The following is a 15,413-nucleotide window of genomic DNA, read 5'->3' as shown; positions in this document are numbered from 1 at the left end:
AAATGTAATATATTGTAGCTAACCAATCATTGGTTGCAGTATCTGTTTTCCTTATTTTAGGTGAATAACTCTTTTCCATCCTGATCATGATAGAAATTCTATATAATTGTAATTTACTGTGTACTAAACTGAAATCCCAGACTGTTATCAGTTTTCCATTCTCTCCCTTTGTGGGAAGAGCTGATGTTTGTAGTCTAAATCAGAAAAGTAACCATTGTAAACATTGCTGCCTAATATGCTAAATAAGTATTGTCACCCTAGGACAGGAAGTACAAAATAAAGTAAAAAAAACTATTAAAATAAAACTGCAACCACTACTTTAAAGGACTGATAAACCATAATATATAATATTTTGTATTTGGGTTCACATATGATTTTATCAGCAACTACACGTGTCAATCTATCTCTGCAGTATGAAAATGTAAATCACAAAACTGGCTATACAGAAGTTCACAGAAAATGGCTGTATTGCTGATTTCATATCACTGTATGCAAATAATGTTCAGCATTTCACTAATGTATATTTCCATACCAGATGGATATATTGGCAGCTTTATGAGGACAGCTGTTTATGTACGGGATGATATTTCTAATTCCCTAGAATAAAGGCACTGCGATTTCATTGAGTTCAGGTTCAGTAGGTCCGCTGTGGTTTAATGCCGATCGTGTTTAGGAAGTTTTATGATTCCAACAACTGAAATAACACACACATGGAATACTTCAAAGTAAATATTGGTTTTATTGGTGACAAATATCTTAGGTATTTAATATTTCAGCTAACATTATGTTTCATATATCTGTTTAAACTTTTAGAATTTCTTTAGGAAAAATAACATTCTATGAGTTACATTTTTTTTTAAAAAAATTAAAAGCCATCCATGAAAATGTAACAAGCTGATATGAGCAGAGGATTTCGAGTATAAATGTAATAGATGTATACTTATCAAAGCTTCTTTTTTTGTTCCTGCTGTGCATTCAGTTCATCTGTGCTACATCTGTACAGTCTATGAAAAACATAGCTGAATGCCTGCCCTTAGCAACTGGAATAATCTGTAAATTGTGCATGCCTAAAAACTATTCATATCACTTGAGCTCTCAGCCATCAACAAAATGGGTCAGATTATATCTGCCCAGATGGATACAAATTGTTTCTTTTGTATTTATATTTAGGATTCTGAATAATCTGCCCATGTGCATTATCTCCATTTCATCACAAGTGCTACAGAGACTAGCACTCAGTAAACTTACATAATAATTACATGTTAATGTTAAAATCTAATACCGCTTACTTCTCTATTAAGCCAACATTTGTCTTGCTTAGACAGCAATGTGTATGAAAGGATTACTATTTAATCAGGATGACATTTTACACTTTCCAAGGACATACTAAGTAAATGTTACTGCATTTCAAGCTAGAGATTACAGTAAACATCCAGGATGGAACACAGGTCATTATTTCTAAATTACTATTGATATCCCACTGTGTAGGTTGTCTGTTTATAGACAGATTAGTGCTTGTTAAAGAGGAAGCACAAAATCCTTATATATGCAATGTAAATTACTATCAATGTGAAACTATATCATGATAAGTATCCTGATACAAAGTAACTTTGTGTTCTTGAAAGACTGAAAAGATTGAAATGAAAGTCCTAACAAAACTTTTTTTTCATTTTTGTGAAACACTCAGAAACTCTGCCTTTATTTGTATTGGTTAGGTATCTATGCCTGGCCATGGACTCTCCTTTGGGTGGTTGCCATGCGTGCACCTCCAAAAGTGTGTGTGGTTTCCAGCACAGTTGTTGATGTAAGTTCCTAAGGTGCTTTAGGCAGGGGTCCCCAACTCCCGGGTGGGCCGCAGCTCTGACCAGAGCCGTGGCCCATGTCTCCCATACGCATCGCAGGCTCAGGGTCGGTGGGCGGATTGTGTCTCTGAACACAACTTGCCCACTTTCCCATCACAGGCTCACACCAGGTTCTGGCATCATGACGTCAATCTGGTGGGAGTTTCTTCCCCTTTGAGTGACACACGGCCGGTCCTTAGTCCGTGCATTTAGTGGTCCGCGAGCTCCAAAAGGTTGGGGACCCCTGTTTTAGGAGATGAATTTGTGGAAAGCCGTTGCTGAGGGGTTTCAGTTTGTTTTTTATCCTGATCTGATCCATTTCATTCAATGTACTGTGGCTGATCTAGCACCTAGATTTAGTCAAACCTCTATTTAATGCCTTGGACATAAATTGGACTGCATGTTGCTGATTTTTGTTTTGTAACATTGCACTTGCTTGCTTGACTTCAAACCTTGCTCCTTGGCTATTTCTGACCACCAATGCTTCACCTGCCACTAGACCTTCCTTCTACAATGTATCTATTAGGGCCAGGCCTGGTCCACACATTCCTGGAACCCTCCTCTGCTATCCCTCAATAGACATGTTTGCCATTTTTTTGCCCACACAACTCAAATCTTTTATTACAGGGGATGGAGGACTAGCGACACAACCATTGCTATCCCGCTCTTCAGCCAGGTATGTGACAGATGTCTGCTGGGGAAGCCAGACATCCCTAACTTCATGTCTTGATAACTACACAGACCTCTCAATGGAAACAAAGCAATAAAAACTTAACAGAGAGCTTAAACTTTACCTACTCCACTAACAAAAAAGACCTAATTGATTGATGTTCCCATGGAAAAGATTTTCTCCTATTGCTGGTTCTAGCAATTGGAAACAAAATGAAGGAAAATATTGTCAGTGTGAACACATCCATTCCAAAAACCTGGCAGTTCCTATCTATTACCTACTTCACACAAAACTTGAAAAGCTTTGCTTGGATATACACATTCAATGTAAAAACAGTAGCACAAATCTTAATTTGTGGAACTGTAATACAGAGCAAAGAGCTTGAATATACAAGTACTTTAGTAACCGCTGATCCAAGCAGAAAAACTACAGTATGTATGATAAGCTGCTGAACTTTTACTGTAGTGGATACACTGGGGTTGGCATACTAAAGGAGTTTAGGCAAAGTAATTAATCACTTTACAAAGCATAATTCACTAATTTTAGTGAAGGAGGTAGCGCTCTGTTGACTTCCATCCAATCATATGAAAGCAGACATCTATTTTTTACTTATTATTGGGTGATAATAAAATATCAGCACATTCAGTAAGCTAAATGAAAATTGCCTTAAAGAGTGATAATTCTCTTTGCTATGTAATCAGTCTAGTTAATCAACCCCATTATTGGATTCATGAGCTATTCATACTCAAGCTCATAGAAAAGACTTCCTAATAACATCCTATAGTTTTGCAAAAAATTGGCGCAAATTGCACTAAGCTAGAAAATGATTGCTTCATAGAACTTACATAGAGTGATTGTAACAAGCAGTATGCCTAAACAAATAGGTAGTGCAATGTTTCCTTACTTCTCGGAATGTAATATGGCTTAACAAAATAAATCCTTAAATTACAATTACAAAACTGACAGTATAAAAAGTACCCTAATAAATAGATAGGAACAACATTATTGATAAAAATAATTCGCTTTAGAAACAGTGCATACACTGATGTGTTTAATATGAGGGAATGTAAATGTATATACATGTCTACATACATACGCTTTCATCCGTGAACTAACTTTGTAATGAGACAGTAAAACATGCAGATTCAAGTATCAAGGTAGTATCTATGACCAGGCCCATTTCTCCCTAGGATCAGGCTTCAGCTTCCAAATCCTTCTTCTCTGTGTCAGTCAGAGGACTCATTTTCTCCAGCAGTCTGGATGATGTTGGTCTTGGAAGAGATAATTCAGCCTGCATGGAAACACACAAAAGTTAAAGGACTGGAATCTGAAAGGAAGAAGGAACCATCGGTTTTATATGCTAACAAGAAACATGCCAGTAGGAGAAAAAAGGGAGAGGCTGTCACAGTCTTAAGGAAGGTCCAGGACAATCTGGGCTCAGAAGAAGTAACTTAAAAGATGCTGGCCATAAGAGAACTGGTGGTAGCAAAAGGTACTGCAGATAAACCTGGGGATTAACAGTAAACGTTGCATCAAAGGCTGTCAGTATTAAACTATCTTTTAATTAACTATTCTACTATCAGCTGTCCAATTTCCCTTTTTCAGAGATCACTGTGATCAACTCCTTAGATGAGGGGCCAACACTTGGGAGCCTAAAGTAGGCCTTTTTACATACTTTCTAATATTTTTTTTCCATCCTAGCAAGAATGGAATAATGGAAGTAAACTCACTAGAACAACAAATCACCACAAGGTACAAGTTTTTGGCATGCAAAATCATTTTTGCTAAAACCTTTTCTCTGCACCTGGTGGCTTTTTGATCTTTGTTTAAATTGCACACCATGCACCATACAATGTGCAGCTCGTATCTATTACCAATGTCACCTGGAATAGACTGCGATGCTACTGAAAATGTAAATCCTGCACACACACAGGGGTGACAACATCAGCAGATGCTAACTGGCCAAGGAGGATTACAGTGGACCCAGAGAAGTTGGCAGCAGTGCTGGTGGCCAGGATGCACCTGGTTTGACAGGAGAGGAAAATTATCAGCCAGGTAAGTAAATTTTATTGCAGAAGGGGACTGCACTAGACCCAGAAGAGTTGGTAGCTGAGAGAATGCAGTGGTGACACTTATCTTGACCTGTAATTACTGCAAGGCATTTAGAAAAAGGTGAGCTCACCCACACCAATGCAGGTTTAGTTCTCCTTTAAAATGGCTTTAAAATAGGATTAAGAGTATCAATAATGTATACAACTAAATGAAAAGTAATACTCATGATCCCTATGAATGGCAACATTACTGATCAGACGTACACTGTATGTTTACTGGAGAGAGAGAGATCAGCAAGGTTTTATTATCACTAATATTCTGTATCTGCAGATACAGACAACAAGTGTATTGTGATGCATGATAATGCTTGCTAGATTTCGTCCAAAGTACAAGTGCTTGTTAGAGCAACAAAAAATGTTGCAGGGAAGGAAAGCAGAGACAGCAATCAGTGCTGATAATTGTACAGTTAATAAAGAATATGTAAATCTTAACAATGCATTTCTTTTATGCCCTTGGTCTGCTGAATATACTATTAAAACATTTATAACATATTAATTTAATATATGCAAAAAAAAACAAAAAAAAACAGAAATCTAGTAAGCTGATAAATTATTGTGTTCTCTGCTGTTAGAATTGTTCACAACTCTCTTTGTTGACTACTGAACACCTCCAACCTGTTATGGGGATGAGGAGAGAAGAGAGAGGCCCATAGCAATAAAACAATAGGTGCAGGGCCTACGTGACAGGGTGCAAGACATAGCCCATGGAGGGTGGGGGTTAAGGGGAGTATAGCATGGGAAGGGTGAAAAAAGGTTGGATTGGAAGTGGGAGGACACTTTTGGGAATAAAAAGTGTCCTGCCCACCCATCTCTTTAGAGGGTAAAGGGGATGTGGATTGGTTAGAGCAGTTGGGATCTGGGAAGGCAAAGGTCTTGTTCGGTTAAAAACTGGAAAATTTTGGCATGGCAGATCCTCGTTGGTGGGGTCCCACTGTAGATAATGGAAGGTTATGGTCCCTGTGCCAGGCGGCTAGGGGCCAATGTTGTGATGTTTGGGGAATGAAAAACCTGTCGGGTGCAGACTTTAATTTCTGAAACCTGCAGCCTGGTTGTTTGGGTTTATAACAGGAAGGTTGGGGGGTTTACTAGATAAGTGCCAAGGTTGTTTATTGATAAAGGGGTTAAGTTGTAAAGTTATTTATGGTATGGTAATCTATGTTGGATTTTTAGGAAGTTATAAAAGTGTTTGTTATTTATATTTGAAAATAGTTATTTATTTAATATGTTGTTTAAATAAACGGCTGCTTGCCAGCCAATTTAAGTCCACATTATGTGTTGGAGTGTTTTTGGAAGTAGAGGTTGAGTTGGCAAGAAGGTGGGAGGGGGAGGTATTGGGGTAAAAAGGGGAAGGAAGGGGTAAAGGTCTGAGCTACCCTGATCATGTTTAGTAGGGTGACAGCACTGCTTGTGCTGTATGGAAGCACTGTCACTCTAGGACAGGAGGTGTATTACTGGACAATATCTAGCCAATATAAAGATAAAACCCCTAAATATTTTTGAATACACTTTGGGGTGTATTTATATTTTAGCCCTCTGTCAATTCAGCTGTATTTTTGTTCACAGCCATTCAAAGCCTAATGCTGTGCTCATTTAAATGATTATTTCGGTTACCTATCAGGCAATTATCAAAAGTGCACAGGAGTCACAATAGTAAGTGCTGTATCTTCTAATAAATGAAAAGAGTTGAATCAAGGATTAATTCACAGGGGGATCAATTTGTGAATATACCCCTTTATGTTTTTAGTTTTTTTTTGTGAAGTGAAATATGGCCCCATCTCCCCTATATATATGTGTATTTATATTTATATATATATATATATATATATATATATATATATACACACACCTAAAGGCTGTGCATTTATAAGCCTCAATGGTTATTTTACCCACATTTTCAGTGCTTTTTAAAATTTGCTTATCATCATTTGTAATATCTGTATACAGCTTACAAATGGGCACCGCAATAAATAAAAACCCATTTCTATGTAAAGTTCCTTTTCTGCACCCTTCTTACAACCCCATGCTATTACTATTTATTATATTCAACCTTTTTTGCATAAAGTTCATTTGAAGTGAATTAGGAGATGAGAAGCAGCATATACAGGAAATAATGATAGTTATTATACAGCTTTTCCTAAAGTATTAACATAACAAATCACATATTTATGTAAAAGTAATATTAAGTGATATTATAAATTCATAGTGACAAATCTACTTAGATATTTTTATACCTATGTCAGACGTTTCACTCATGTTAAGTATTACCTTCCTCATTATACAGATTATATCATCATTTAAATAATCTCCATGCTCCCCTTAGTGTTGTATTAAACGAAATGAAGTCCATGACAGACTCTAGGTAAAGCCTGGAATATCTATCTTCCTGCTGTCTTGCTGTTTTCTGCCTGTCATTACACATTATTATTACAGGGAAGGCATGGGAGTCATAATGAAATTACCCTGACTGCAATTACCACTGCATACATATTGTATACATAATGAAGGAATCAATGGACCGCATTTCCAAGAGATTGTACCCCCATAATCTATAGAATGGAGCAATGGATGCAAACAGGATCAATATATGAAAACTGAGCATTAGCTCTTATAGTGAGAGATAGCAACACAGAATATCTCTGCATACAGATTCTGGGCCATGCTACAGTCCCTGATTTGCCTGTGCAGATCCTTTATCTGCACTCCAGTCCCTGCTATGTCTATACAGATACTGGATCTACATAGAGTTTGGACCTAAACTCCAGCGCCTGTTTTTCCTATACAGATCATGAACGTGAATGTCAGCTCCTGTTTTGGTTTCCGATTCTGAACTAGTACCTACTTTTTAAAATCCTTAACCTGTTCGTCAGCCCCTGATCTGCATGCAAAGAGTGTCAATCTGCATTCCAGTTCATAGTCTGCCTGCACAAATCCTATACCTGCACTCTAGGCCCTGCATTTCCTGCAATTCAGCTCCTGCTTGGTCTGTACAGATCTCGGCCCCCAACTCCAGTCCCTGATTGTTTGCACAGATCTGAGACCTATACTGTAGACCACAGGTAACGAGGAAAGAGAAAAAGCATTGGGTGCATGGATCACTGTTCATGTAAGTTAGCATTTACATACCGTAGGTCTGCTATGGGGAGCCTGGGTGCTGTGGCTGGTGACAAGTCTCAGGATTTTAGTTGAAATAAATACACATTTTAAACATTATTTAAAATGATGGAAGTATCGCTGTTAGTGTAGCTAAGGCTTATTTTAGACATGCTGGAAGGTGTCAAGCTATACTTCTGCACATTGTACTGTTCCTTACCTAAACAAAGACTTTACTTTCAGTTGTAAAGGATGGAGAGAAGTTACAGAGGAACTCCAGGCAAAAATTACATTCTTGGTGATAATTTCCTGCCAGAATTGTGTCAGGGTGATTTATCACTTTCTTCACTGGTGATCACTGATATCAATATCAGAAAGGTGAATCTCTACAATGGGGACAAAGACAGCAATAGAAACCTGATAGAGGTTTTAAAATATGTTTTACACACTTGAATCATTCATTTATTTGGGAAAAGGTAATTGTGATCACCCAAAGTTATCCAAATAGGAAAAATCAAACAGCCAAAGAAAATATGGGGGCTGTTTGAGTAACGTTGCAACATTAATCTCACGGCTATGATTCCCTTAGGTTTCAGGCTGCCCCCGCCAACTCTGTGCTTATACAGAAATGAAGCTATTTCTGCAGCTTGGTGACAGACACTATCCAGAGTCAGCTCTTCTCTATGCACTGTATGATGGGGTTATCAGCACTACATGTCTAGCCATATCCAAATGATAGACCTTTGTATTTGTATAGGATTTCAGGCAGCTGTATAAGCAGATCAGGGTGTAATGGAAGAACAGAAACACTAGGCATAGAAATCGTATGACTTCTGCCACTGTGGTACAGCATTATATTCATTTACTTTACAATTGTACAAAATTGCTTGATTCACAACACACACAACCTATACTACCTAGACAAAAGTGATCCTTTACACTTATATCTATTCAAAACAACAATGAGCATTGGCCTTGCAAATACCATTGTTCTTGCAGCTCTGCAATTGTATTTCACTGAGAATATAGCCAAGTACTCAGCTACTATATTGTTGGTATGTCATTAATACTAACATATATATTTACATTCAGAAGAATGTGTAACTACAATTAAACCTCTCTGGAAAAATGTGTATTGCTTTAACACTTCTGACACCTACAGGCTTGAGATAAATTTGCACATTGGTATTTTTTTTTTTAATGCCTAAAAAAAAGCTAAAACACAATATAATATTTATTATTTGTTTCGATTTTGAGCCACATTTTTCATCAATAACCCATATGATTTTTCCATATTCACTGTGCAAGGTTCTTAAAAACACAAAACATTATCGTCTCTAAGGCTAGGTACACACATGCAATGGTTTTCATCCAGTAATCGCTCAGGGCTAATATTGGACAAGAATCAGGCATGTGAACAGCGCTTGTCGTCCATCGTCCGAACGGCCATCTTGGCGGATCCACGGATGATGGACAACGAACGATCATATTGGAAGTGAAGGGGGAGAGAGCACAGCGGGGTGCTGCTCCGTTGTTCTCCCTCCTCCCCTCTTTGTTGTGGTCTTTTATGGTTGATTTAATGTTTTTAACTTGGTGATCTTGTTGGAAACAAAAAGCTAGGGCATCACAAGAATCACAAATACACTATATATTACAGGGGCAGGCAAAGTGGAGTCTGTAAGAAACTTGTAATGTAATAGGATTCTTTGTAGTCACTACCTTTAAATTATAGCAGTATTGTGTGTATAGACCACATTTATTAAACAAAAAATTATTAAGGGGGCAAAAAAGAATATTACCAAGCAAGTCAACCAAATTTGAAATGTTTGCCATTCTATCAATTTTTGTTGATTCTGCAAATATGTGGAAATGCCATAGCAGAATAGTAGAGGTGGAACATTTTAATGGAAGACTCTTCCACAAATTGGCTCCTAGAATTTTATTAGCAACTGACCCCACCATTGTCATTACCAAGAGCTTACTGCTTTTGATAGGCTTACCCATAAATGCAAAGTTATATTGTATATACAAAAAATACATTTTCAGATTGGGTTTAATTTATATGCATTAGTTCTTTAGTGTCCAGGACAAAAGAAAAGTCATATGAAGGAAGATGGAGCATGGACATTTTCACAATACAATAGTGGTCAAGAAGGGGCAATAATATATTCTTATGTAAAGCCCCTTTGGGAAATGCCTTTTGCTGAGACACATATACCGTATGCTGGAACATATGCACTCCCTGTTTTTTATGAATGGTCCTTGTATTCCTAATCCTGATCCTGAGCTCATAAAATATTTAATTGGCTATCTGTCAAGACCTGGATTGGATAATTTCTGGGTTGTTGAGATCTATAACTGCTCATCTGTAAAGATGTTTTAATGTATACTAACTTTGAATCCATGCTGCTTGTCCAAACCTCAACTTATTATTCAACAATGAACTTGTGCTCCCGGTCCTAACCTCAGTTTGGTATTCAACATTAAACCTTTGCAGTCTGACCAGATCTGAACTTTTCACTGAAAACAGAGCTTGTGCTGCCTTAACCTTGTCTTGTTTTCTGATAAATCTGGATTACCGTTTCACAAACCTGAACATGTGCCCTAACAATGTATCTGCATCACCTGCATTCCAGGTTATTCCAGGTAATCATTGTAGGTCCTAGGTCTGTGCCTCATTTGCAACAGATTTTTTTTCACATTTTAAATGGCATTTATAGTCATGGGTGCAGAGATCACCAGTTTGCTATAGCAGCTGTTTAACAGTTACATATTCATTGGGACTAATGAGGCAATCCTAAAGGTCACAACCTAACAGCACCCTGCAATTAAATTTATACATTTCAGAGGTCCTTGGTGAGGATTTAATAGAGCCCTTGCTACCTGCTGGTGGTACTAAGACTGTTGAATATAAATGTAATAGCTCCAATGTAAATAATCTTTAAATGTGTGGAAAATATAAGTTCATAATGAGGCAACCCTATCAGTTCTTTAAATATGCAAGCTGTGCTTTCTGCTTAGAAGGGTTGCTCAGTGATTGTGATTTCTTAGTGCAAAGTCTATCAGTACACTTAGACTAAACAACAAACGATATAGATAACTGATTTTATCCCAACAGTTGTTCAATAGGAACACTATTCATTGTTCTCTACCGGAGGAACAACCTACAAATCCGTGAAAAAAATGTAAATATAAAATATAAATATAAAATAAAAATATAGACCAGGAACCATCCATTATATGTTTGTTTTTTTATAATAAACAGAAATATGTACTATGCCTTTCTAGTTTTGCTGTCCACAAAGCATAGGTTGTGGGAGTACCATAAAAGCTATTCTTGTTGCTTTGATTTAATGATTGTTGATTGTTTATGCAAACAATGGGACCAATGGGGAAGAATAAGAGTCCTAAGCAGAAATTCTTTGTTCCTAGATGAGGTGTAGGTCATGCATTTTCCTATCATTGGATGTGGGAAAGTGGGCTTAGGAAAATATGTCAGAAGAAAGGCCATAGAACAGTAGGAGGAATGGTTCAGTGTGCCCCAGCGGGGGAAGAAGAAATATGTTCTTGCCTGATCCAGGCAAATTTTGTGAGAAAAGTGTGATGATTTTGGGTTGTTCAGGGGCTGGACTCTTTCAGGATGGTTTAGACTCTTAAGAGGTAAGGATGAAGGGAAAAGTTATACCTAGCCTCATAGCAGCGTACTGGTTAACAAGTAAAAGTGCACCTAGTTGCAAAGTATTGGATGTGTCTCTGCCACATTGCTTCTATGTTCCTGCAAAAATCTTTCAATTGACTCCAGCTATCTGCAAAGAACATAATGACTGACAGTTTGAGAGAGCAATGTATGGGAAGAGCGTAGGATGAAAGAACAGAATGAGTTGTTACAAACAAAGGTTGATGAGTCTTCCTGTCCCAGGGTCTGGTGTGTGGTTAAAGTAGTCCTAAGGGACTGCACTCTTAGGGTAAGATGTAAGAGTATCCTACCGGAGTGTGGAGACAAATGTTGGTTCATACTGTAGATTAAATACATCTTGTGTGGGGTTTGAAACTTTGGTACTCTCACTAAGAAAGTCCCTAAATGCTGCATATGGGCTTAGGTAAGTCAAACCATGAAGACTACGGCATCTGTTAAGTGTCTTGGCTCTGGCTGTAAAGCAACACACCAACTAATTTCTGGAAAATAAAGTTCAACAAATATAGGTAATGCAGTTTTTAAAATTACCTGACTTATTTCCTCTGTGTTTCCATCAACTTGTTCTTCATCACCTTCTTCTTTTTCATATATATCACCATTTATGTGCTCCAGGTTTTCCCCATTTGTGTCCGCTGAATTAAAATTTTGCTCTTCTTCCTGCAGTTCAGCTTCATCTTTAACATCTTCTGAGTAATTGTTCAGTTTCTCATGGCTGGCCTCCACTTCATGATCTTCATTTTCATCGGGTGGGATGTTGTCGTGACCAACATCATTAGCAGCTGCTCCATCATCAGCAGTTTCTCCAGCATCTTCATTGTCCTGAACCTCTTCCTCCACAGTTTCTGCCACTCTCTATGAAAGAAAATGAAGTCACAGTGCATTGATATACTCAATTAAATTTAGGAAAATAATACATAAAAAATCAATACGCAAACACAGCAACTTACAAGTACTGTAACATTCTGGACATACAATAGTACAAAAATAGAAATATTATTGGTAACTAAATACATATAGTCAAACAGATATATTAGATTTTTTTGTAAGTACACATGCATTATATTTAAATTCTGCTTGTTTTTTAAAAGGGACATGGTTCTATTTTAACCATGATTTTATTTTCATTTCATTTAAACAGATACTTGATATTTACCAGAAACAACAGTTTGGCGTGATATAAATTCTACTGACAAGTTACAGATGATATATGTTATGATTACATTTATGACATCACCAGAACTCAGTTCCAAAACAGAGTAAATCACCCTGTTCTGACTCAAGGTTTATGTTATTTAGAATGTAGATATGTCTTGACAACAAATGTCAGTGGGTAGGACTTTTCACAGAGGCCTTTGTACATGCAGATAATGTTTTGACTTACTATTCTATCCAGCAGCAATACTGATTTGTGTTCTAAAGTGAATTATGGCTCAAGGAAGAAAATGCTGCATTTCCCTTTGTATTCTTTTTTTATCCGATTCTTCAAATAGAATAGAAATTAAATCAGAAGTGAGAATTTGCCCATTTGTACCAGCCCTAAATCCTTGTTTAGGTATTTTTAACAAAACACATAAAGAACAGTATCTAGAGAACACAACTTGAAGGAATATAAAGCAAGTGCTTAAAAATGTAAAACTTGCACCAATTGGACCCATTTTTTAATTACTATTTTCTATAAAACTAATCTCAGGTATGCAATTTGTGCTGCCGTTTGTTTTTTTAGGGAACCAACTAATCTAAATAAATGTTTTGGAAGTATGGGAAAAACCAGAGGCTCAGAGGAAACCCACACAAACATGGGGAGAACATACAAACTCCTTGAAGATAGTATCCTGGCCAAGATTTAAACGTTAGAACCAGTGCTGGCCACCAAGCCAACCATGCCACTCTGTGGAACAGTTTAACTTCTTTTTAGTAATAGTTCCTAAATAACACAAACTAATATGCAATCTGACAGACATCACACTTGTTACCTCCAAGTCCAACCATCACTGTTCTTTTACAGATGTTGTGTAGAATATCCAAAGATGACTAACATAACATAGTCACTAGCACTAACATAATGGGTATAACCCTTTTATTTTAGGAAACATGAAGCCTTGTAGTTTGGTATTTTCTAAGCCAGCATATGATAATGCTGTTACCTGACTCACAACACAGAGAAAAGGATATTAAGTGACATTTTCAAGCAAAAATCATTACAAAAGCATAACATATAAAGTAAAGGGCTATAAAGAAATAGAAGTGTGCAGCTTTGTTTGGGCCACCAGAGGTTTGCTGCAACTTGCTTACATTTAAATCAAAAGTGTTTTTTATAAAGATAATTTTATTTCAAGTATTTTTGGATTAGCACAGAATAAGTTAGACCCCCAGTTGAAGGTTTTTTTTCTGTGTCCCCATTGGAAAGATTCACCACTGGTGACCATATAAAACTTGAAGTGGGACACCTGTTCTGAAACAACATTGGGGGTAATTTCCATTCCTTTAGGAGGTGTAAAATAACTTTAGGTTGTGTTGTTCCAAGCCATTTTGTAATTTATTTTACAACCAGCATTCCAATAAACAAATATATATACTGAAATAAAATGAAGCAAGTATTATTTGTATGTTCCTATATGTTAGCTTTTATGTTGTTATGCTGCTTTTACCTACAACCTATACCACTAAAACATGAATACCGGTATGTGCCATGCTACAGAGAATGCCACAAAGTTTTGAACCACAGTCCACAATCATAATATCATCTAACTGAACACCCAGGTCTGCTATTGGATGGCAATAGATTGTGGTTTTATTTCTGCTATAACAGCCCTGGGAAAAAGAACATAGTTAGAAGAAGAGCTACATCTAAAACATGGCAATATTGCTTTCTGAGGCTTATCATTTATTATAAAAAAAAATGAATGAAAGCCATATAAAGATGAAAACTATTATTATGGAAAACCTATATTTGGATCATCTTTCTGTTTAAACATAAGATGAAATTTATTTATAAGTACAGGTTATATGACTAGATATGAATGTTGTTTTCTAGCTTCAGCATCTAAAAAATGTAGTACTCTGTAGCATATCATCCCCTACATAAAAAGTTTTCATCTTTGCTGTGCAATATTCCATTAAATTGAATGAAGAAGCTTTCAAACTATCAATGATCGTATTTAAAATAGGATTTTTGAATTATTTGGTTGAGAGTGGTTTTGAAAACAGAATGGATGAACAGTTACATAGTAGGTTAGGTTGAAAAAAGACTAAAGTCCATCAAGTTCAACCACTAGGGAAATAAACATATCCCAGATACAAAACCCTATAAGACATAGTTGGTCCAAAGGAAGGCAAGAAAAAACCCTGGTACAATTTGCTTCAACAGGGGAAAAAATTCCTTCTTGATTCCATGAGGCAATCACATGTTCCCTGATCAACAGTCACTATTATTTTTACTTTAAAGCCTTAATACCCAGTTATATTCTGTTCTTCTAGAAAAAACATCCAGCTTTTTCTTAAAGCAATCTATAGTAGTTGCTGAAACTACTTCCTGAGGGAGCCGATTCCACATTTTTACAGAGCTTACAGTGAAGAATCCCTTCCTTATCCGGAGCTTAAACTTCTTTTCCTCCAGACGCAAAGAGTGCCCTCTTGTTCTTTGTAATGATCCTACAGTAAATATTGGGAAGTCTATGATCTACTAGAAACTCCAGATCCTTTTCCATTTCTGACTCCCCCAAATGTATCCCCCTCTAGACAGTATGAAGCATGCATGTTGTTACCCTGTTTGCCCTATAATAAGGCACTGTCTTATATTTTTTGAAATGCCAAAATATGCCCTAGGTCTTATTTTCAGGGGGATGTCTTATTTTCCCATGAAGAAGACTACAGTACACATTAATTGTTGAAAATCACTCATGTGCCATTGATTGTCCCCTTCTGATCACTCTGTGCCATTCATTGTTCCCTCCTGATCACTCATGTGCCATTCATTGTCCCCTTCTGATCACTCATGTGCCATT

General features: G+C 36.9%; 1 protein-coding gene across 6 annotated transcripts in view; it reads right to left on the bottom strand.

Annotated features, from left to right (window-relative positions):
• Positions 1-719: 719 nt before the first annotated feature.
• Positions 720-15,413, bottom strand: part of DCDC2 (doublecortin domain containing 2) — a 95,569-nt gene continuing 80,875 nt past the window's right edge. For all 6 annotated transcript variants that reach the window (XM_072411613.1, XM_072411619.1, XM_072411615.1 and 3 more), the window contains 2 exons: positions 11,938-12,261; positions 720-3,802 (listed from right to left, as the gene is read on the bottom strand). In XM_072411613.1, coding sequence (XP_072267714.1) covers positions 3,704-3,802; positions 11,938-12,261 — 423 coding nt within the window. In that variant the 3' untranslated portion in view covers positions 720-3,703. The remainder of the gene's footprint in view (positions 3,803-11,937; positions 12,262-15,413) is intronic.

Source organism: Pyxicephalus adspersus, chromosome 5 (assembly GCF_032062135.1).
Source record: "Pyxicephalus adspersus chromosome 5, UCB_Pads_2.0, whole genome shotgun sequence".
NCBI lineage: Eukaryota > Metazoa > Chordata > Amphibia > Anura > Pyxicephalidae > Pyxicephalus > Pyxicephalus adspersus.
The sequence above is the reverse complement of the archived record's forward strand: the minus strand, read 5'-3'. Positions and strand labels throughout refer to the sequence as shown.